The sequence below is a fragment of the Puma concolor genome, chromosome B1 (assembly GCF_028749965.1).
Source record: "Puma concolor isolate L17-30 chromosome B1, mPumCon1.1.hap2, whole genome shotgun sequence".
Taxonomy (NCBI): Eukaryota; Metazoa; Chordata; class Mammalia; order Carnivora; family Felidae; genus Puma; species Puma concolor.
In genome coordinates, this window is record NC_141670.1 from 32,425,276 (window position 1) to 32,449,672 (window position 24,397).

The 24,397-nt window shown below is 44.9% G+C and overlaps 1 protein-coding gene across 2 annotated transcripts in view; it reads left to right on the forward strand.

The window, feature by feature from the left end:
- EBF2 (EBF transcription factor 2) overlaps positions 1-24,397 on the forward strand; it is a 197,579-nt gene that overhangs the window by 119,241 nt on the left and 53,941 nt on the right. For both annotated transcript variants that reach the window (XM_086703421.1, XM_086703420.1), the window contains exon 7: positions 17,436-17,517. In XM_086703421.1, coding sequence (XP_086559547.1) covers positions 17,436-17,517 — 82 coding nt within the window. The remainder of the gene's footprint in view (positions 1-17,435; positions 17,518-24,397) is intronic.

Genomic DNA, 24,397 nt, shown 5'->3' on the forward strand with positions numbered 1-24,397 from the left:
CCTCAGCCCTGCACCGAAGAGCCGGTTCCTCATTTTCTGTGCGTCTGGTATGTTTCCAAGCACCAGTGGGCGCAGTTGTGGCTAATACGGACGCTATAAATGTCACCTTGCTGTTCTGACATCCTGCATGCACGTGAAAGGCAAAGAATAGCTGGGTGTATAATGTCTTGTGCCAAACTATATATTGCAAGAGTGAGAATTCAGGCTTAGACATCTGATTATCGAAACACAGAACTTTGGGATTAGTCATGCTAATGAAGGCCATTTGGCCCTGTTTTCTCTGTGAACAAAGCTATCTGTGTTGGTTCATTTAATCTAGCATATATCTGGCAATTATTGATATTAAATTGATTTAGTGTTCCGAAAGATGTTTCAGACACCAAACACAGAACTCCGAGTTTCTTTTACAGCTGAATACAGAACATGAATTCCTTCTCGATGTAATCAGCTCTTGGTTTAACCCCTGAAGTGTAAGCATTGATCTCTTCCTGGTGACTTAATTATTATCCATGGTGCCCTCCTTCTGTGTAATTTATTCTCTGGAAATAAACGGAACCCTTTGGGTGGAGGGTTACCTGTGTGGGATCGTCTTTCACCGAGTAGAAAGACAATTTGCTAAATGTGTCATGGTTATTTACCGAAGGCTGCCGCGACGGTAGGGACGTTAACAATATCTGCTATTTCACGAGAAAGTTCTAAAAGGTGTTTTAAGTTGTTTCCCAAAGCACCTAAGTAATTCTCCCAGCATCTCCCTGAGGTAATACCCAATTTTACAGGGAAGATATGTGAGGGAACGTGTACGAGGGCCGAGAGTAGGCAGTGAAACAGAGAGGTGAAAATATTGTGAGTAATATAGGCAGTAATTGAACACGCTCGCTTTCCTCTTAAGTTTTATCCTGTGGGTCGCACTGCCTCCTACACTACATTATCGGTATTAACGTAAGCATGGGAGATTAATTTTATAGATCACGTGAAAAGTAGGTGACATTTATCTTCACTTTTCGGTGAGTCATCTCATTAGGAGAAGGGTACACATTCAGCCCCGGTTAACAACAGCCGAGTTAAAACCAAAAGGAGTCCGCTAATTTTGGAGAACTGCATTATCGCTTTTTAAAATCGTAATGTAAAAGTTCATCTGCCTCGCTTCGTTCACCGAGCAAGGCTTTGCTATCATAATCTTGGCCAGCCTCAAAATAGAATGTATTCTTAATAAAACGATAAGCTTAAAGAGGAGGACAAGGGGTTTCTGGGTGGCTCAGTCAGTTAAGCGTCCGATTCTTGGTTTCGGCTTGGGTCATGATCTTGCGGTTCGTGGGTTCGAGCCCCGCCTTGGGCTCTATGCTGACGGTTCGGAGCCTGCTTGGGATTCTCTCTCTCTCTCCCGCTCTCTGCCCCTCCCCCACTCGCACTCTCTCTGTCTCTCAAAATAAATAATGATAAAAAAAATAGATGAGGACAAACTGTGAAAGGCCACGAACCACACCTGGGCCTTTCAGTTGGACTCTATCTCGAACTTGAACTCAAGTGCTCCCCTTATCCCCAACTCAAGGCCTTGGCTAACAAAGCAGGGGGGTGGAGACACATTTTGATCAGTTCAGAACTTGCACTATCTAAAGAAAACTTAATGTAGTCATGTTCCTGGGAGTGAGGAAATCTCCTTTTTCTTAGAAAACAAAGAACTTTAGCCATGGATTAGCTGTTTGCTCAGCATGGCTAAACTGTAATCACCTTGGCAAGCTGAGGGATGGTAACAAAAACGGGCCTTCTTCTTCCTGTTCTGTCAGATTTCAAGGCAGGATTCTATCAGGAGGAACAGTAGAATTGTAGCTTCAATTGGGGGCCAATGTGCAGCCAATCAGCTCTGAGTCATCCAGGAGCCAAGATGACTTCCTTGTGACGGTGCTGGACCAGAGGCATTTCTGGGCCGTTTCTGGGGGTGGTGATCCTGCCGATGGCTTTGCCAGGGAGAAGCTGAAGCTGGCATTGGGTCCCTGGGTTCTGAGTCAGCAGAAAATGCCGGGCTGGACGGAGCTGCCCTTCTCCCAGCGTGGCTGTGCGACCTTCTGTGCTTCTTCCCCAGGGAGCTGTGGCTCTCGTTTTTCCCATGCTCCTGGACCCAGTCCTACTGTTCACTTGAGTCCTGGCAGCTCCCTGAGAAAACAGAACAGGCTCTGTGGCCTCTGAGTGAAGGGCTGAGACGTTTTACTTCCAGGTCAGCTGCTGACTCCCTAAGGGAAGTGATTTTTTTTTTCCTTAATGACTGTGTTCTATGATCTACCACACGAGGAGAAACCACAAACTCAACTCTAAGCTGTGGGGAAAGGGACGGCTCATATGAGGCAATCCAAGTCTTTAGTTTTTGCAGATTGCTGAATATTGAGCGTGTCAATGATCAAGCCTTTCTTCCCCTCATGGTGTTAAAATTTTAGTCATTCATTGAATTCTCCGCCATGTTCCCAAAAGAACTTGCGGTGGTCCATTTGGCTTATCAGCACTTACTTCAAAGGCATTTTGGAGAGTAAGAAAGCCAATGGCATTGAAAGTCTCAACAGAGTTTTGGGGACTATATGCAACTTTCATGCATTTTTTGTGCTACCCTGTTTCGTGTGTGTGCGTGTGTGTGTATGTGTGTGTGCTGTGTACTTTGACGTGGCAATGATATCTGTTCCGGTGAAGGAAATGAGCGTTTGAACCATTAAAGTTGAGGATCTCTGTAGATACCCAACACCTTTGCAATCTTTTTCTGAAGAAAGGTTTTCTTTATCTGAGTCATCGTGATTCTCTGGCCTCAAGCGAAGGTACTGTGAAGGCACGCATGCTACTCCCCTGGCTGAAAGAACAGATCTTATTTAATGAAGGGCAGGGATAATTACCTAAAATCCACTCTTACCTTTGGAAATGGTCTGGACTTGTAAAACACTGCATATCATAAAACCAGGCTAAAGAAAGAAAACCGATTTTCATCAGTTTGGAAGTTATTTAAGAAACTAGAGTTTTGGGGGTGCCTGGGTGGCTCAGTCGGTGGAGCGTCCGACTTCGGCTCAGGTCATGATCTCACGGTCCGTGAGTTCGAGCCCCGCGTGAAAAAAAGTGGAACAGATTAAAAAAAAAAATCTCTTAGTGGCATGTAAAAGAAAGATTCCATTTTTGGTACTAAGATTTGGAAGTTTCCAGAAAGTGAGTGATACCCAGAAAGTAAAGAGAGGCTTTAGAATCAGCAAAGTTTGAATGAAAAAAAAAAATCAGAAATAATACCTGATTCCTGGGACCTCATGTAGATCTAGGGGTTGGGTTGAGATTAGACAAATGTCATCATCGGCCGCGATACTGACAACACTCTGGAATATTATTAGCTTTATCTGGATGCTTTTTGTATCAAATTCTTGACCTGATTTTTGTCCTAGTTTCTCTCTTATATCATTTAGGTTTAGTGCTTCCTTTAAGGAAAAAAAAAAAAAAAAACCTTAAAAAAATTCTAATGAAAGCCGGCTGACTCTACTATGAGTAATATAAGAAAATCTGTTTTGCTAAGGGAGTGACAGAATATTGAAATACCTGGTTTTATATTTTTATGTGGGTTTGGCAAATGCAGTCTGAAAGTGGCTAATATGATACCCGACCTGGTGTTAATAGCCAATGATAATTCCATATGTACCACCTGCTACCTGTCAGGTTACACATTCTTTCTTGTTTCCTTTTTTTGGCATGAAGGTTGCATTAACTGGGAATGTGGGTCTTCACGGCTACGGTGGAGGCAAGCCGTCATACATTTCAGATGAGGTAGAGCTTTGATGTCATTATCATCTCGGCTTCTTTGCTCCGGCCACCCCTTCTTCCCAACTCGCCTCCCCCCCCCACGACTCTTGAAAAGCACAACACGCCGTCCTGAATTTACGAACTGGGGAGACAGAGGGATGGAGACAGAACAAATCACGAGAAGAAACTGGGAGTGATAGTCAAGGGGGGAAGATCTTCCCGGTAAAGAGTAAAATTAGAGGAATTTCCTGGAATGTATATACGAGGGGGAAAAAAAAACCATTACCACAAGTGATGTGGGTTTGTTAACGAATTGCTTTACACCTTAGTGTTTAAAGGCCACAAAGTCGTTTCTCTTTCTCCCTAATAAGTTGTCAGGAATGTCTCAAAACCTGACTGTGCATGGGCCACAACTGCTTTCTCTCGGCTCTCTCCCCCTGGTACGTATTTTGAAATTGGCTGGGTAAAGCTGGAGAAAATAGCCAAGAAAACCAAAACCAAAACCAAATCATTTGCCTATCCATACGTGGGGCTTGACTGGGTGACCTTCTGGCTCTTTCCATCTCTAAGCTCTGCTGCAGAGAGGATGTGGCGTCCTTGGTCCAACACTTCAGGGAGGAAGCGGGGAGGCCCTCCCTTTCAGTCAGAATTTAACGATTAAGCCCTTTTCTCGCTTTAGCAAAACAGACCCGCACCCGTTCCCGACTACACAGAAACCAGGTTTCCTACTAAAAAATGGGATGTGGGGAGTTTGAAAGACGAGCACGCTATATTACAGTGGGTTTTCTTGAAAGGTGAAGGTGTTATTCAGGATCTCCATGGCCATGCATGTAGTTTTTGACCGAAGATAATTGTTGCCTCTTATTAATAGCATTATTCCAGCTGTTGTTATGTTCCTTCTGAGTCACTACGAGATACACAGAGAGCTCCCTTTCTTTTAGGCTTTTACAAACCTGCCTAAAACCATTTTAATCTCCTCAGGTGGAAACCGAAGGCGAAAGCTATGGTTTGACTCCGAAAACCCGTCCCAGTGTCTTATGCTTCCAAACTATCCAAGTAATAACATCACTTTGCTCAGAAAAATTGTTGCACTCTTTCCAGGTGCTTTCAAGATATTTTTCTCAGTCCGCTTAGTCACTGCAGTAGCCCCAGGCCGTAGCCGGGGTCTAAGACGAATGCCTCTCGGGCGCCTGGGTGGCTCAGTCGGTTAAGCGTCCAACTTCGGCCCAGGTCATGATCTCACGGTTCGTGAGTTCGAGCCCCGCATCGGGCTCTGTGCTGACAGCTTGGAGCCTGCTTCGGATTCTTTGCCTCCCTCTCTGTCTCTGCACCTCCCCAGCTCATGCTCGCTCTCTGTCTCTGTCACAAATAGATAAACTTAAAAAAAATTAAAAAAAAAAAAAAAAGAAAAAGAAAAAATAAGATGAATGCCTCTCAGGGCAGAAGCAGGAGCCGCCTGTCAGTCTGACCCCCTGGCATTGGCTCCTGGCAGTGGCCACAGGCCTCTGAGGGGCTAGTGCACGTCTAAACTTGCATTTCCACTCTGGGGTGCTCGGGTGGCTCGGTCAGCTGAGCGTCCGACTTGGGCTCAGGCCACGATTTCAACATTTGTGAGTTTGAGCCCTTCTTTCAGCCCTGTGCTGACAGCTCAGAGCCTGGAGCCTGCTTCAGATCGTGTCTTCCTTGTTCTCTGCGCCTCCCCCCACCCCCACCTCTCAAAGATAAATAATAACCGTTAAAGAACATTTAAACTTTCATCTCCGCTCCTGAGCTAGCTTGTGTCCTAGCTTTGTGAAAAAAAAAAAAAAATGTTGGCTGCCTAGTAATGAGGAAGTATATGGTAACGGACCTGGGAAAATGTTTCCCCTTCTTCGGAAGTTGCTGTTGTGTGCATTCTGTGAAAACCTGCATTCCAGGGATAGACAGCCAGGCACATTTCAAGTGGCCCCGTCCTTTTGGCCTAACGATCTTTTTTGGCTGCTACTATTAGTGACTTCGCAGAGTGGGAGGGCCAAGGACCTCTCTGCTTTCTCCCAGCCTGTTATTTCTCCTCTCTTTGAAAGTTTGATCACTCCCCCCTGCCAGAACATGCATTTCCCACTTTGTGTTTCTAGCTTTGTCCTCGATTTGTGTGACTGTCTGTTAAGCACATTTTGGCCTTCCAGATTCCCGCCTTGCCTCAAAATTTCAAACAAGTTATCGACCCATACCTGGACTCTCCTGCCCCTGGTTTATTCTCCGGGTCAAAATTGAGCCTCGTGCTCGGTCGTAAAACTGTATAGTTTCACGTTTTCAAGCGCACAGATGCGTGCGTTTCTTTGAGACCGTACTCTTCAGCATTAAAGAGGGACCCTTCATTGTAATCATTACCGAATGGATACAGTACTAATGGAACTTAATTGTTTCCACTAGATGGATCTCGGGTGTTTTTGGCAGCCAAAATGAAAATGATTCCAAATACCATCAAAGGGGCTTATAAGCACCCAGCATGCACAGAGTGTTTTGATATACAGTGGAGTGTTAATATCATTATCTCTCCTAATACAACATACGGTTACTTTAATCCTCTCCCGCCTCTGTGATCTTGCAAGATCCGACGGATAGACGGCAAAGAATAAAACATTATACACAAGGAGACAAAGGGAGAATTAGTCCCCATCCTCTGAGTGAGATTTTTTGATTGTTTGAATGTTGGCTTCAAATATGTACCTTTATCAATACTGACTTCTGTATCTTCCACACTAGTTTGAGTTTGTATGCGACATCAAACATACCTTTTCACACATGTTCTTTCCAGATTTTTTTTAACACTTACTTAGCAGTTTATAGAAGGAAGTGAATGATCTCCTCAAGCTGCTTACAAATTAAAAAAAAATCTGTGCTTATTAATTATGCAGGATTAGTCTAATTATAATTCAGCAAATTAATTAGCGACAGAAGGTGTTCTGAAACATTGGAGTACATTTGCATGTTAAATGGAGAGGCTAGTCTGTAATATATGTAAATTTATGCATGGCTTCATAGTTTAATTTAAAAATTTGCAGCTGCATATGGTATGGGAGCAGGTGAAAAGTCAGTTTTAGTTTAATGATGCTAAAAAACATTGGATGGTGTCCTGTCTTACCAAGAGAATGCACTCATATCTGCTAATCTACGACTCTGTCATAAGAATATAGCATTACATAGATGCTCAAACTCAAGGTCATTAGTGAGTGGACCCATAGGTGCAGTAAGTATAAAGCTAAAAACTGCGGGGGGAAAGCGGTGATAGGAGGGACCCAAACTCTGAACTTTGCTCGCCACTTTATCCAATATTGCGTATTGGGTCGGTCCGCCTTAGTTTCAGGAAAGTAACCTTCCAACCTGTGTAGAAAGGGATATCTTTTTTGTCCGACCGTTATCTGTGCTGGCAGGTAGAAAAGTTGTCCAACCTTGATTCCCTTTCCAAATATTCACATTTGCACTTCATTTCAATTTCCTGGAGCCGTGGGAAAGTTATTACCAAGTTATGAATTAATGGTAGGGTAGAGAGTTTTACACATTGGCCTCAACCATCTGGCAAAACAGTAAAACCAGCGGACCAGGCAGCAGCAAAGGGCTCTTGGTGTAATTGGTGTTCATTGCTCAGCCTAGCATAGATGAGCTTCACAGGGAGGGCAGAGCCACGGGAGGGGGAGGGGAAGGCTGTCCAAGGGGAGAAGGGGCGCTAAGGAAATAGGATGGTAAGGACCCATTAAGCTGATGGCTGGCTAATAACTTCATTTCTCTCCTTCATCCGAGTCGTCGTGGGCGTTAGAAAGGGAAAGAGATTTGTATTCCAATTCTGAAGTCTCCCTGAATGATGCTTCCTGAAGTCAGCCGGTACCACGTTCGGTTTCCCTCCGTCTTTTTTCCTCTTATTGATCTGAAGGGAGAGGGAAGGATCCGGCCAAAAAGAGATGCGGGTTAAAAACAAAGCAAAACAAACACACAAACAAAAAACAAAAGGAAAAGCTGGAACAGCGCACATTGCCAAGAGCCCTCCAAAGACACTTTCTGAGAACAATTGGAATTACAAACATGCTCTTAGCGTTCTGTTTCACTCCAATTCAAGCCCAAAGAGTTCAATTATTATTTTCATTAATGGTGTCAGATTTTCATCCGAGTGCAAAAACAAGGACTTCTCCTTGGAGATTCTTTTCCTACGAGCCTCATGTTGCCAAGTAATGGAATTCAGGGGAGTGAGGATGTGTGTCTGACTCCAGAAGGAAAAAAAAGACAAAAAAACCTCCCGCCACATAACCCCAGGTCCTCAGAAACTATAGGGTGTTATTGGTCAGACGTGGAGAATCAAAGTGGCCCCTTGCTTTGGCAACTCAGCGACTGTTGACAGTCGGTTGTTTGCACTTGAGCTCTGGGAGACCCTCACTTCGGAAGAAATCCCGAAATGGCTCGGAAATGGAGTCTATCAATACAGAGTCAGAATTACACAGTGGGGGAAGTCGCTCCCTTCTGGTCCACTCGGGAGGCAGTGTGTTTGGTAATGAAGGATCTGAACCTGAAGTGCCAAACTGAAGTGCCACTTCCAGGAGCTTGTGATTGGAGTGAACGCCGAATAGAAAATGATCTGATGGGGCCCGCTGCCAGTGAGGAACCGAATTGTTTTGCCTGACCGTAGTTTGCGGAAAACGTGGATGAGGACTCTGACCCACGGTCCTCTGCTGTTGCTCTCTTCCTACGATCTGTTGTGATAGATTTAATGGCATTTTTGTTTTTCTTTTTACGGTATCTTTCCAGGGCATGCCCGGGTGGCTCCGTCAGTTGAGCATCCAACTTTGGTCTGTGAGTCCGAACCCCACATCGGGCTTGCTGTGGTCAGTGCGGAGCCTGCTTCAGATCCTCTGCCCCCCACTCTCTCTTCCCCAACCCTGCTCATTCTCTCTCTCTCTCAAAAATAAACATTAAAAGAATAATAAAATAGGGGTGCCTGGGTGGCTCAGTCAGTTAAGGTCTTGATCTCGCGGTTCATGAGCTCAAGTCTCATGTGGGGCTCTGTGCTATTGGAGCCCGCTTTGAGTTCCGTGTCTCCCTCGCTCTCTGCCCCTCTCCTGCTCATGCTCTCTCTCTCTTTCTTACAAATAAACATTAAAAAACTTAAAAAAAAAACCAAACAAACGATCTCTCCCTGAAAATTAAGGGAAGATCTTTCAGTAGAGTATATATTAATACTGGAGAGGTAATCAATGCAGAGAGAACCAGATCTGAATTTATGGCAACTCCCTCTGGTATAATTTTGTTTAGAAAATGAGCCATTTTCACATGTGGTGGCGAGGAAGGGGCAATTCAGGGCGAGGTGCCGTAAGTTCGCCTATGGAAAGGTGAGGGCGCTAAGTCACTATGTCCCAGCCCAAACACTTGGCGTGGATAATTAATCCTCGCCACTGGTGCAGGGGGTCAGGTTACAGAGGAAGAAACTGAAGGTCCCTAACTTTTTTTTACAATAAATACAAAGCAAGCAAAAAATAATAACAGTAATTGCAGAAGCCTTGATGTCGTGTGGCAGTGACTTGGTGGGGACACCCCAGTGAGCTGCCACATGTAAGACCGAAATTATCTGCGGCCAAAGAAATGAACTTGCTGGTCTATTAAAAAATCTCCAATGTAGGAGAGCCTCCTCAGTCCCTTGGGTAATGCTTTCAAAATTTAGCTTGGTGACTTGACTCTCAAAAAATGTTTTCCAAGATTTAATTCAACTGCTCATGTTTCACATTTGACTCCCAGCCTTTTCTGTCTCCATAGTCTTTTATTTTTTTAAGTTGATTTATTTGTTTAAGAGAGACAGAGAGAGCATGAGTGGGGGAGGGGCAGAGAATGACGGAGAGAGAGAATCCCAAGCAGGCTCCAACGCTGCCAGCGCGGGGCCTGACGCATGCGGGGCTCGAACTCACGAAACGGTGAGATCGTGACCTGAGCTGAAACAAAGAGTTGGATGCTTACCTGACTGAGCCACCTGGGTGCCCCTTCCCTCTACAGTCTTGATGGACAAACGACCCCTAATCTTCATCATCCACTCAAGCAGTATTTTGTGTTCTTTTTCTAGAAGGCTGTAACTCTTGGGTCATGTCATGTTTGGACCACGTGGGTTCTTGAGATGTCTTATTTTCGGATACCTGATAGACTTTTGTCTGCTTGTTTTGTTTTGTGACATGAAGAATGACTTTACTCTCATTTCCGTAGAATAAGGTGAAGGATATCACATGATCCCCCCATAGATCAGTGAGGCCCTAGTCCCTGAAGCAAAGAGCCACTTGGCTGTACGTCCTACCTTTTTCTTCAAAAGAAGCACGGCCAAGGTCGCCTGGGTGGTTCAGTCGGTTGAGCGTCCCACTTCGGCTCAGGTCGTCATCTCATGGTTCGTGGGTTCGAGCCCTGCATCGGGCTCTGTGCTGCTGGCTCAGAGCCTGGAGCCTGCTTGGGATTCTCTCTGTCTCTCTCTCTCTCTCTCTCTCTCTCTCTGCTCCTCCTTCACTTGCACTCTTTCTCTCTTTCTCAAAAATAAATATACATTGAAAACATTAAAGACAACAAGAAAAAAAGAAGCACAGCCAACCTCCCACCAGAGCCATGTTTTTCTAAGAGTCAGACGAAGCAGAGTTCCTCTCCTAGCTCTTCTACTTATTAGCTGTTTGACCTTGGACAAGTAATCTCACCTGTGTGAGTGTTGTTCCTCTCCCCTGTAAAACGGAGATGTTAATTCTCCTACTGTCAGAGGTGGGTGGGTTAAATACAATCACACGTGGCACATAATATGAGGTCGATGAATGTGGGTTATTTATTTATTGTTATTACAATCATCTCCGTAATTAGTCTTTCAACCATCGGGAGTGAGAGGGGTTGAGTGTAGTTGTAAGTAAGACAATGTAGTGCTTCCAGATTTTCCGTAAACTTACATTTTTCGGATCTGAAATGACCTCTCACCGAAGTAGTCTAAGTGGATAAACTTTAATGGTAATAAACCTCTTCCATAGGGATGCCTGTGGAGATTAAAGATTCTGTCTGCTCTGTTCATGTATTTATATTTACATTTTAAGCGACTGTTTAAATAAATAGATCACCTAGAAATTCAGCTTAGAGAAATGAGTATTTGATTTAAGCCTAAAGATCCCAGTCAGTCAACATTTTTCAGTTATCTCCCCTTTCCATGGATCTTCTTGAACCTTTGTTTTGGCTGTCATCTTACCAAGCAGATGTCAAGTTCCAACCATTCCCAGATGCCCCACTGTCAAGTTTTTAAGGCATAGCAAGAGCCAATGGGGAGTTTGACCCCCCCCCCCAGATTCTCTTAATTTTTGTGGACTTGAATGAGACCCTTCACAAGGCCCTTAAAGCTTCAGGGCCCTTTCTTCCTTGGGCTGATACCTAAACAGTCAATAGATTTATCAAGAGTAATGTCATCTTTGAGCCAAGCATGGGGCCCACTGCTGCCCTTCATCTCACTTTGGCCGCCAGGATTTGGATTCTGTTGTAGGCTTTTGGGAGAGGAAAATGCGTTCTTTCTGTTGTCAGAAGGTTCAAAGAGGATGTTACAGCTAAGACCTAGATTAAAGCTGGAGCATTATCATCATGTTTTTTACTGGTCTCAAGTGGAAACCCAGCACTTAGGGGTTTTCTTACCTTGTGAAGCAGAGGGAGCTGCCATGTTGGACGTTCTGAGTGAGAAAATGGCCCCCGCAGGTGTGTCCATCCAGCGCGGCCCCTCATCCTGCCTAGTCCCCCGAGGATCCAAGCGTGACAGGGCCCTGGGACAAGAGAGGCAAGTGCTCATTTCTTTCAAATATGACTGGATGATCCGGCCTCTCCCTACATTTGATGGTTCTCAGAAGTGGTAGGAGTGCCTTAAAGGACAGGAGTTAACCTTCTTTTCAGAAGCACCCACAAGCAGTGGGAGCCAATTGTATTTTAATTTATTGGACTCTAGAAAAGGCAGTTTAGTAGTTAATCCAGATAACATGTGTCTTCCTCGAAAATCATTGGACTTCGGCCTTTAAACACCTACACGGTTTGTGAGGCATATCCAGTCTACATATGGCTCAGGCTTCAGTGAGCCAGCCTGCTTATGTGGCCACCGTGGCAGAGAGAGAGAGAGAGAACCAGAGAGAGTACCCCTTGCTCTTGGCTTTTGGAGAGGGTGGGGGTATTCTCATCTCTGTGGTGTGGAACATGTGATCATGGTACTGCAGAAATTATTTCCAGCATAGGCAGAATTAGATATGTTTTTTTAAGGGAAAAGGTTTCAAAGTGAAAGGTATTTTACACATTATTTTGTATAGAGTAAGGTTCTACCTGATGGTGGCTGTTACTGGTGCTAGTTCACATTCTTTTTTTTTTTTTTTTTTAATTTTTTTTTTTTTAACATTTATTTATTTTTGAGACAGAGAGAGACAGAGCATGAACAGGGGAGGGGCAGAGAGAGAGGGAGACACAGAATCCGAAACAGGCTCCAGACTCTGAGCTGTCAGCCCAGAGCCCGACGCGGGGCTCGAACTCACGGACCGCGAGATCGTGACCTGGGCCGAAGTCGGACGCCCAACCGACTGAGCCACCCAGGCGCCCCTAGTTCACATTCTTTTGATACGCATCCCTGTCTAATCTTTTCCTTGCAGACGTTCGTGTCTTCCCACAGTGCTCTCCGCAACACTTTTCCTATTGCAATTTTTTTAGAAGGCGCTGGATCTCGGATTTCAAATGGGAGGTGAATTGAATGACCTCTACCACAAATCTGGACAGAATTCTGCTGGGTTTCGTACTAGTCGGATCGTTGGTTATAATTCTGGAATCCGGCGTGAATACTGAGTAATTGCCCTTCCTTGGATTTAGAGACACATCCTGCCCGCCCCGCTTCTCCCACCCTCCAGGCCTTCACTCAGCGCCCTATTTCTGCAACCGGTTTTAAACTCAGGTTCCGGGGCGCCTGGGTGGCGCAGTCGGTTAAGCGTCCGACTTCAGCCAGGTCACGATCTCGCGGTCCGTGAGTTCGAGCCCCGCGTCGGGCTCTGGGCTGATGGCTCAGAGCCTGGAGCCTGTTTCTGATTCTGTGTCTCCCTCTCTCTCTGCCCCTCGCCCGTTCATGCTCTGTCTCTCTCTGTCCCAAAAATAAATAAATGTTGAAAAAAAATAAATAAATAAAAAAGAAAAAAAGGAAAAAAAAAATAAACTCAGGTTCCTTTTGGGAAGGGCTCAGGACACTTCTAGACCCACCCTTCTAGAACTTTCATTCTGTTCTTAACAGTGATGCGTGTTCCAGTATTCCAGATTGGGAGAAGAAGAGTTCTGGGGTACTAGGAGATCCCGTGAGATCGTAGACCCATGTTCAGGGGTCTCCAGACGCCTCTCACAATCTGAAGAAGTATATTTTGAAGAGGTTGATTGTGTGCTCCATGAGGGCAAAGATTTTGTCCATCTTATTTGCCATGGTGCTTGAACTTCTGTGGAATTTACTATATACTTTGCAGTCGATCAGATAGGTAGATACATGACTTTCATTAGTAGGCATTGACTTCCATGCAACTATCTTTGACCTAATGTTTCCCTCTTGCGATGCTATAGCCCTCTCACCAAGAAACCAGAATCCTTCACGTGGTTCTCTTTCTTTCCTCCCCCCTCCCCTTACCTCCCTCCGTCCCTCTCTCCCTCCCTCCTTCCCTTTTCCTTCCTTCCTCCCTCCTTCCCTCTTCCTTCCTTCCTGAGCATTTTCTGTTTTAAAACAGCTGTTTTGAGATATAACTGACACACTATACAGTTCACCCATTTAACGTGTACAGCGCCATGCCTTCTAATCTGTTCACAGAGCTGTGCAATCATTGCCGTAATCTAATTGGTTCAGGAAACATAGAACGCCAGATGGAGCTTGCTGCGAGAAAGACCCAGGTTCAAATCCTTGTTTCTGCCACGGACAAGCTGTGTGATCTTGGGCAAGTGTCTGAAAAATCTGGTGCCTTTGTTTTTCGTGGCTGTGAGACGATTCATCAGTCATAAAGTTGTTGCAAGAAAAAAATGGCGCGCTGTATATGAAGCACCTAGCTCAGGGTATTGCACAGAGGAGACAAACTTCCTTTCCGTCCCTTCTGTGATCCCGACGCCCTTCAGCCGCTGGTCCAACCCAGAATGGTGAGCAGGGACAGAGGTGGCTTTGACCTGTGATGTTCCTGAGCCACCTTCTCCTGCCTCAGAAGCATCCAGAAGGGGTCTTGAGAGAATGGACACTCAGCAGTTTGCCTGCCAAGCCCCAGGGTACCACCTGCTCTGACCAAGGCATCACCTAAGATGCCTCACTTTCCATCCATCAGCTGTCCTGCCTTATTTAGTTATTTAGTTAGTTATTCTTCCACAATCTCAGATCAGTGGGTTTGCCCTATCTCTAGAAAACCCTGCAAACATCCCACTTGGACTTTAGTAAGCCGGGGTCTTTTTGTCTTCAGTGCTTTCTTCTATCAGTGCAGCCATTTCTGGAGGGCTCTCAGCTCTACACGCTTGACTTTGTGATCATAGAACGTTAATGTTGCCTCAGCCCTGGAGGTCATCCAGTTAAACCCAGCGGAAGAAACTGAGGCCCAGGGAAGTGAGGTAACCTGGTTGCATAGCTGGTTGGTAGCAGGTCAAGACTAGAATCCTGTCAGCATTTAATATGTATTTGTGGAGTGTGGGAATGCCTTTTGGTACCTTAGGTTGCCTCAGCGGACCTAGGAACCAGGTTGAAAGCGGATGGCTCGAGTTCCCATTCTGATCCCACCTCCCCGCGTCTATAAAACAAGGACAGTCCTGCAGTTGTTAGAGTTCGCTCCTCAGGAGTGAGATCAGAAGCCTTGCAAAGTGTACTATATGCTGAGTGGCTGTAATATTTATGGAGTCAACGCTGTTTGGAGAACGTGGAAATAACAGCATCCATCCTGATGAGAATCGGCACATTTGGTCCGAATCTTGTAATTCATTTTGGTTTCCCGTTTCTGAGTGCAGAGTGCTGACATTTTTCAGGCAGCTGTGGCTTCGGAGGGATCCAGACCCAGGGGATTTGTTCCCTGCCTGTGGCTAATGGATGGTATAGTTAGTAAAGGGTTCTCTAGCAAGCCCCTGAGCACGGTGGGTGGAGGGGGTGTGGGCGAGGGAGGTGGAAGACAGCAGGAAAAGGAAGAGAAAAAATTAGAGACCTCAGGAAACCCCAGAATTCCTTTACATTAATTTTTAGGTTCACATATAAAATATCCAGGCCATAGTTTCTGGAGCTAGCCACTTAGAAGCCGCTGTGCCTTCCTTTAGAAAGTACTGTACAACGTAAGAGAATTTTCTCTCTCTCCCTCCCCGCTTGACTTACCCCCGCACCCCCACCACCACTCCCTTCTCCTTTGTGAACGGAGGGTTATATCCCTACTGTGCAGGGAGCTGTCTAGGTTACAAACTCCAATCCCAGGCCAGCAAAAGAGTCAAAACTTTCCATCCAAAGAACTCCTAATTGAAAATGAATCGAGCCTTTCGGCAGGCCCCTCGTTTCCCCCAATCAATTTGATTTCTTGTAAGCATTTATTTTTTTTGCACTTTTCCACCTACCACACCATGCGCGTAATAATGCCTTCGCGAACATTAATGTCTTCACCAGATACATTTCAGGGAGAGGGTAGGGCAGGTAAGGGAAAGTCTAACACACAGAGAGTGCATTATAAGGAGCTCCGCTGAAGCAAAACTTTCCAAACATCAAGGACTTGGTAAGAAAAGGCACTTGATTTGGTTTGAAGAGGGGAAAAGGTGTAAATCACCCATGGGGGGTGGGGGGGGAGGGCTATTGTTTGCAAGGGGACTGCTGTGAGAAAAAGCAAGTTTTAAAGGATCTCCGTGAGTCGTGAGTGGCAGTAGCTGCCTCTGCGGAGAATGTACAAACGGAGGAACATTTCCCCTCACAAAAATCGAATGTTTGAATTCTGCTCCGTCTCCGAGTGCTACGGGCAGGCATTTCACTGCATTTTAGGGAGCAAAGGCAGGTGGTGAATTTGGACACTGCGTAAAGCAGTGAGGGGCAAAATAAAAAAGCAGTGCGGGGCATCTTCTCTGCCCTGTCACTCCAGAGGTACCTCGGCTGGAGACCCTCGGTGGCTGCATGGCACCGGAAGTAATGCCCACCCCCTGCCCCACCCCCCACGCCCCACTCCCACCCCCGCCCCAGTAAAGATTAAAAGAGAGACGTGAAAAGCAGATCTCGTAACAGAACGAAAAAAAAATTTAGCTGTTATTTCCAAATTCACACCCCACCTTATTCATAGATAGGGGTCAGGAGCACTTGGCCAAATATTTTTAGCGAATCTGGAGTAAAAGAGACTCCAACACGGAAAACACTGTGCAGAATACAGTTTCCACTCTCTCCTCCTCTATCGTGTACTGCTTATCTTTCCATCAGGGCTATTATTATTATTTTTTTCTTTAAGTGCTACATACAATTAACCGGAGCGCGCTCTAATTCTTTTGTGTGATTCTTTAAAAAAAAAGATGAAAATAAACAGAAGGTCACCCTGAGAGCATCTCACCAGCCGTTGCTTTAAAATAGAATTTTTGGAAGCATTGTTGATTTCCACTTATTTTTGTTGGTAAATCCTGGGGAAAAAATGTATATCTTTTCCTTTAAAGTTCTAATTCAAGGCATGGATGTGAGAGTTCTGGAGGGACTTTGGGACTGCGGTAAAATTTCGTTGTCATAGTAACAGAAAGGGAAATAGGCCTAGCTCACCTGGGACTTTAACACTGCAAAAGCTGGATTTTTTTTTTTTTTTTTAAGGAAAAGGACTCTGCAAGTGAAATAAATGAGAAACTTATTGTGTTTTGCAACAAAATCCAAAACATGAAATAGGTAAATGGCTGAAAAGACCACCTCTGCCATTTTTGTTGTTGTTGTTGTTCCATGTCCTTGTCTGATTAAAGGTTCCCAATTTTAAACCTGCACAAATAGTTTATTTCAGAGGCTGTGGGCTTTAAAATATGCCTTATGAATGATAACCTCAGACCATTATGCTGCGCCTTTGTATTTTTCGGGATAATCTACAGATGGTCTGAGAGGACATTCACACTTGTTATTAATCATAAAAACCCCAGTGTATTCCTGCACAGACCGATCTGCCTATGGATGGCAACATACCGTTTTCTGATTTTTATATACATTGGTTAAAAATACCAGGGGCCCTTTTGTGGGCGAGGGGATATGTGTGCGAGCGTGAAGGTGTGTGTGGCCCGCGGAAAGCCACATGCGTGAGGAACCCTAGGATTCTGGGTGAAGTCATGCCATTTTTTTTTACCCCGGAGCAAGACATTTTTGCGCGGCAGGAGTCACTGCTGCCTTGGAAGGCTTATTTTTGGGAGACAGAGTGCCCTTGCGACTCGGGGGTGGGGGTGGCGGGGGTGGGGGGGGCGGGTATACAACCAGGAGCCCAGCTTGGGAGCCACCTCACGATCCTCAACGGGTGATGGAGCTGGCGTGTGATCGCAAACATCCAAATTTGCAAATTGCAGTGGGTTGGGGCAGGGTGTTCCTTCCCAGGCGGCTGGCTGAAATTCCCCAGACTTTGAAACACAATCGCTTTCCAATCAAATCTAATATAATGCAGATCTATTTTCTCTTAAAAACTGTTTACTCCGGAGTGTAACACGTTGCTTTCTCTTCGCAGATTCTTTCTCAAATTTTTCCTCAAGTGCAATCAGAATTGTTTGAAAACAGCAGGAAACCCGAGGGACATGAGAAGGTTTCAGGTAAGGGGCCTGCGGTTCTTGCCTGTTAAATAAGTCATCCTGTTTTCCCAGTCTTTAGCACTTGCTTCTTTTTTTTTTTTTTCTGCCTTAGAAAACATTATTCACCGATGCTGCTAACAATAAAGATAACTCTAAATGATAACCCTCATCCCATAGCATTGAGGGTTTCTTCATTTTGTAGTGCTTAGGCCCTCGGCCTCTATTGCCAAGGCCCCAGGGGAGGGGCACCAACCCGTGCTGGAGATTTGATTTTAAGCCCTCAGGCTGCCCTTCGCACACACAGCTGCCCACAGCAGGAACCGTGTTCTTGATACTCCGCCACCTTGGGATTTTTCAAAGCAGCTTCTCTGTGCTTTCTGCAAGCAACAGCCTCTTCCTTTCCTTTCCCACCGATTAACTATTCAGTGGTCTCTCTCGGAGCCTTTGGGAAAGCAGCAGCCCAAACAGCCGTGGTCACTTTAAGATCGCAGCATGACAACAAGACCCACGGGGCAGTGACCCAGCTGCCTGGCAGTTAAATCTGCCACCGGTTTCATCACCCTTGCCACTGATGTACTGAGGACACGAGCTAATAAAAACACAGAGAGAGGCAAAGTGTGTCAGCTAGGAGATGAGAGGAAGTGCAGTCCCCCTCGGCCCCCTTCCTTAATCTTTGAAGGACCCATATTTAATCCACCAAAAGGCTTTCCTGCCATTCACACCCCGGCGAAACATACAGCGCTCTCTTCCCCGTGGAAACATTGAAAACACGTTAGACAATAGCCTTCAAGCTTGAGACTTAAAAAAAAAAAAAAAAATCCGGCAGCAACGGAAGGGATGGGGATTATTAAACTCGTGTTTTGGGGGAGGAAAGTGAGGTTCTAGGGCCTTAGTGACCTGCCTCTAATCTCAGGAAGGATGTGATGGAACCAGGAGCCAGGAGCGTCTGTCTGCTCAAACCCCTTCCACCAGACCGCGGGTTTGCACTGTGTACAACAGCTAGGTGCGCGCTTTGCTGTTGACTTTTTGAAAAACCTGAATCATTTCTGAGCAAGGGGCTGCACGTATTCGTTTTGCGCTGGACCGCACAGATAATGTCGCTGCTCCCGCCCGAGGCTCAGAGAGCTTCTCGGGTTTAGGAACAGGGTCCTTAAAGAGTTGCCAGGGGAGGTGGGTGCACACACGGTGAGAGAACTACTTTGAAAAAAAAAAAAAAAAAAAGAAAATTCTTGTCATTTTTTTTTCCCCACCATCTGATGGCTATCGAACTATCTTCCTGGCACTGGCCCACTTTTTGCGCATTATTGAACACTATTACCAGCCTCTCTTCCTCTCCATCACACAATTTCTTCCCCTTGCCGTATGCCGTGAAGACAAATGGAAATAAAGTGAGCTTTCTTGGGGACCACGCAAGGAAGATTGTGCAAGGTGGAAGTTTATGGTATTCCATGTTCCAAATGCAATAGTACAGCATGTCAGTCCAAAAAAAGTGTGAGATGCAAAAGAATTCCAAAGTACCTCGATGACCAGAATGACCTTGGCTTTCACTTCCCCAAGAAACAGAGTCGGGAGGAGAGGTTGGCAGTTTGCATTCCTATCTTCCTGTTCACTACCATCACTTCCAAAGAGTTTTGCATTTGAGAATGCTCTTATAAATGTGAAGAGGCTTTTCATAGAAAGCCTTGTCATTTTATTTTTCTCAAATTTTGGAAACGTACCCACTAAGCAAACGCATGCTCATATTTCCTGTACTTCTTCGGTTATTTACTAAGTGAGGGTTTCAACGTGTCTGAGCTTTCAACAGGGTCAGAATAAATACTGCTGATCTCAGAATGATGGCGAGTTCTCATCCCATGTGAAAATATTTAACTTCTGCAGAGAACGAGAAAGATTTGTTTTAAGCTTGTGGGTTCTGATTGTCTTATTTTGGGGGTAGTGCTAACATCAATTGGCAATTTTCTTTTGTATTTTCTTATTGAGTTAAAATTCAGAGAACATATCATTGATCCTTTTTTAAAAAGTTTATTTATTTGAGAGAGAGAGAGAGAGAGAGAGAGAACTCCAAGCAGGCTGTGTACTCTCAGCGTGGAGCCCGATGTGGGGCTTGAACTCATGAGCCGGATGAGACCAAGAGCCGGATGCTTAACCGACCGAGCCCCCCAGGCACCCCAGAGAGAACATATCATTCATCATTTTAACCATTTTAAATTGTGCAATTCAGTGGCCTTTAGTATATCCACAGTGTTGTGCAACGATCACCGCTATATGCTTCCAGAACATTCATCATCCCCAAATGAAACCCCACACCTCCCAATTCTCTTTTCTCTCCACCCACTGGCAACCACAAATCCACTTGCTGTCTCTTGTGGATTTTTCTCTTGGGGAAGTTTCATAGAATTGGAATCATACAATCTGTGGCCTTTTGGGTCTGTCTTCGTTTCACCTAGCATGATGTTTTCAAGGCTCACCTGTGCTGTAGCCTGTGACAGTCCTCCATTCCTTTTAGTGGCCGGATAATATTCCATTGTAAAAATGTACCGCATTTTGTTTATCTGTGCATCCGTTGACGGACCCTTGGGTTGTTCCTACACTTAGGCTTTTATAAATAGTGCCGCTGTGAACATTTGTGTGCAAGTTTTTTCATGTGCAAACAGAACATATGTTTTCAATTCTCTTGAGTATATACCTAAGAGTAGAATTTCTGAGTCATACGTTAACTCTATCTTTAGCTTTTTGAGGAATTGCCAAACTGGTTTCCACAGTGGCTGCATCATTTCACATTCCCACCAGTAATGTTCAAAGGTTGCAATTTCCCCATCTCTTTGCCAACACTTGTTATTTTCCGGTTTTTGTTTGTTTCTTTGTTTGTTTCTTTGTTTCTTTTTTAATTCTAGCCATCCTATGAAGGTGAAGTGGTATTTTACTGTGGTTTTGATTTGTCTTTCCCTAACGGCTAATGGTGTGGAGCAGTTTTTCATGTGCGTGTTGACCATTTGTGTATCTTCTTTGGAGAAATGTCCATTCCAAATCCTTTGTCCATTTTGAATTGGGTTATTTGTCTTTTAATTGTTGAGTTCTGTGGGTTTATATTTTATATATATATAAAATATAGTTTATTGTGATTATGTGTGTTTGTGTGTGTGTGTATATATGTGTGTGTGTGTGTGTGTGTGTGTGTGTGTGTGTGTGTGTGTGTGTGATACTAGGCCCTTATCAGATAATTGATTTGCAAATATTTTTTCTCATTCCATCATTGTCTTTTCTCTTTTTGGATAGTGCTCTGTGATGCAAAGAAGAAATGATAATTTTTATACTGTGCTCAGATTCTATTAAGAGTATAGTCTTCAATGAATACTCTTTGCATGGAGAAGAGCCTTGACTATGACTATGGGCTATCAGGGTCAAGTGGGAGACTTGGGTCAAGTTCAACATATGGAACCAAACCAGAGATTGTAGGTAATCATGGTGGTGGGGTGGGGGGCGGGTTGTGATCTGAAGGAATGGTGACTTAGGAATTTCTGAAATACATATCTTACTCAGAATGACAAAGGTAACACTTTTAAACCATACAGACAATTACTTCATTTCTCTACTTTGTTAAGTGATCAGTCAAACATATTTCATCTGAAGCCTTCTTTTGTGGAGATTTGATCTGAACAGATAAAAATATGAATCTCTTCTTACCAAATCACGACGCCAACCAACCTCCCTCTCCTCTCTCACCCCTCTTCTTTCCTCTGTCTCCAAAACACTGGTGGAACCGAATTCTTTTTCCAAAAATGAGCACATGAGAACAAAACCATTATATTACATTCATTTTCTAACCTAAAACAAACCTTTCTTTAATTCAGTTCAAGTCCTAAGTATCTTGGACCTATACAAATACATATGTCTATTTATCAAAACACAATAGGTTTTAATCCTTTTTTGGCTCACAACCTATTGAGAATTTGGTAGAAGCTATAATTTCCCCACCAAAAGCTACATTGAAACCAAGTTTTACTTAAAATATCAGGTGTGGCCAGACCTCTTGAAATGTTTCTTAGGGTTCCATGGACCCCTGATCTAAAGAAATGAAATTCATCTACCAAATGGCCGTCCTCCATTTAACCCTTACAAAGAGGACCTGTTCACTTGGGAAAATTCCCTCATGAATTTTCCTGTTCTCTTATAAATGCCATCTGTTCCCAGGTGGCTCTTGGATCCCTGTCCTCAGACCTCACCCTTCTCTGGAGCTGCAGAATTACCATTCTACCTTCTTCCTGGGCATCTTCTCTTGTGTCACTAATGAGCACATGTTCCCAGCAGATCTCAGTACTGACTCTCTGGATCTGTGGCCTCCTTATTTATCGTTGAAGTATCACTTCCTCCACCCAAGTAGCGGTTACATCTATCTCTCTTCCTGAAAACAACTGCAATAGGTCCCTGCTTCTACTTCTTCCTTGTCTAGTCCATCCCCAGCCCTACTGCCAAAGTTAACTTTGAAAACATGTCACTCCTCTGCTTAGAATATGAGTATCTAGACAGAAGTTCAGGTTTAAAAATTTTTTTTTTCAATGTTTATTTATTTTTGGGACAGAGAGAGACAGAGCATGAACGGGGGAGGGGCAGAGAGAGAGGGAGACACAGAATCGGAAACAGGCTCCAGGCTCCGAGCCGTCAGCTCAGAGCCCGACGCGGGGCTCGAACTCACGGACCGCGAGATCGTGACCTGGCTGAAGTCGGACGCTTAACCGACTGCGCCACCCAGGCGCCCCGAAGTTCAGGTTTTAAAAGGCTGAATAGTTTCTTCATAGATACACCAGGCAGTGCTCCTGTCACGCACATCTCCTGATGTTTCCATATACCCACCACTCACTAGGCACCTCTCGCTGACTTCTCTGACATGGAATATTACTTGGAACCTTTCCACACAGTCACCCCTCTGCCTGAGAACCCTTCACCTCTCTCTGATTTGTGACTTCTACTCATGCTTCAAGATTATACCTGGGGTGCCTGGGTGGCTCAGTCGGTTAAGCTTCTGACTTTGGCTCAGGTCACGATCTCGCAGTTCATGGGTTCAAGCCCCGCGTCGGGCTCTGTGCTGACAGCTCGGAGCCCAGAACTCGCTTCGGATTCTGTGTCTCCCTCTCTCTCTGCCCCTCCTCTGCTCACGCTTTGTCTCTCTCAAAAATAAACATTAAAACATTTTTCAAAAAATTAAAAAAAAAAAGAGACTACACCTGAGTGTCACCTCCTTTGTGAGGCATTTTTCTCACTCTTCCTGACCGGACAGATTGGTTGCCTCCTTCTTCTGTACATCATACCATTCTCTCCACGCTTCTTCTATACCATCGATCACATTGTCTTGTCATTATTGTTTGTCTGAGACTGTGCTGCCTGAGGGTAACTGCTATGTCTTCTTAATTTTTGTATTTCTCCCCAATGCCTAGCACAATGCCAGCCATTCTGCGGAGCTCAATAAATTGTTATCAGATACATTTTTAAGAGGGAGAAGAAATAAAGGGAAGGAAGAAAGGGAAAGTAAAAATGTCTGTGGTGCCCAACGTATCTAAATCCATGGACCATACATGCAGAAAATCACTTCTGCCCTTCTTGAAATGGAACAGTTAGGTGAAACACCCAGATTAACAGCTCAGTGAAGAAAAGGAAAAGAAATTTGTGCCTAGTTTAAGCTGACAGGCCTGTTAGACGTGATGAACCCCATTCTTTATTTCGCTGCATTGTGGGTGGAGAGCAGGCAGTTGGAAAATCCAGAAGAAAATCAAGCCAAGACAAGGAGAAGTGAAATATGTTGCCATTTCCCCCATTCAGATTTGAAAGCACAGAAGTTGATAACAATCAGGGCAATTGTTGCCAGCTCATTCTCATAGACAGGCGGACTGCTTCTGCTCCAAGTCAATGAAAACATAGATGCCCTCCTTCATTCACTCACCCAACCAGTATTGTTGAGGAAATTCTCTTTGCCAGGAACTATCCTAGGTGCTAGAGATACATCAACAAGCAAAACAGATACAATTCCCTGCCCTTTAGAGACGTATCTCCCGGGGCGGGGAGGGGAGACACAGGGAAAATATGGTAAATGAGTGATTTACATGGCTTAGCTCCGCTTCCCCGTGGTCTTCAAGTGACCTGCCTGAAAGCGCAGGGCCCAGCATGAGGCCAGTTGTCTTCGCCCTGACTGTCAGAACCCAGTGGTGTGGTCAAGGCCAGCTGAGGTAGAACTAAGCGATACCCGCCGTTATGATAGCAGTCAGTGGGGATACTCTTCCATGTAGTTTTCAAAGTTTTTTAGAGCATCAGCTGTAAGAGGACACTAACGTCAGCAGATCACTTATTTATTTGATATTGGGAAGCTTAAAGGCCTGGGTGTCCATGATTTCCCCCTGCCTCACAAGGACTCTGTTTTCGGGCGTCTGGCTCAGTCAGTTAAGTGTCTGACTCTGGATTTCTGCTTGGGTCATGAATCTCAGTTTGTGATATTGAGTCCTGTGTCAGGCTCTGCGCTGACAGCACGGAGCCTGCTTGGGATTCTCTCTCTCTCTGCCCCTCGCCTGCTCGTGTTCTCTCTCTCTCTCTCTCAATAGATAAATTAAAAAAAAAAAACACACCACATTTTTTAAAAAAAGGAGTCTGTTTTAAACAGGCCTGATTGGGGCGCCTGGGTGGCGCAGTCGGTTAAGCGTCCGACTTCAGCCAGGTCACGATCTCGCGGTCCGTGAGTTCGAGCCCCGCGTCAGGCTCTGGGCTGATGGCTCGGAGCCTGGAGCCTGTTTCGGATTCTGTGTCTCCCTCTCTCTCTGCCCCTCCCCCGTTCATACTCTGTCTCTCTCTGTCCCAAAAATAAATAAACGTTGAAAAAAAAAAAATTTAAACAGGCCTGATCAGGGGCGCCTGGGTG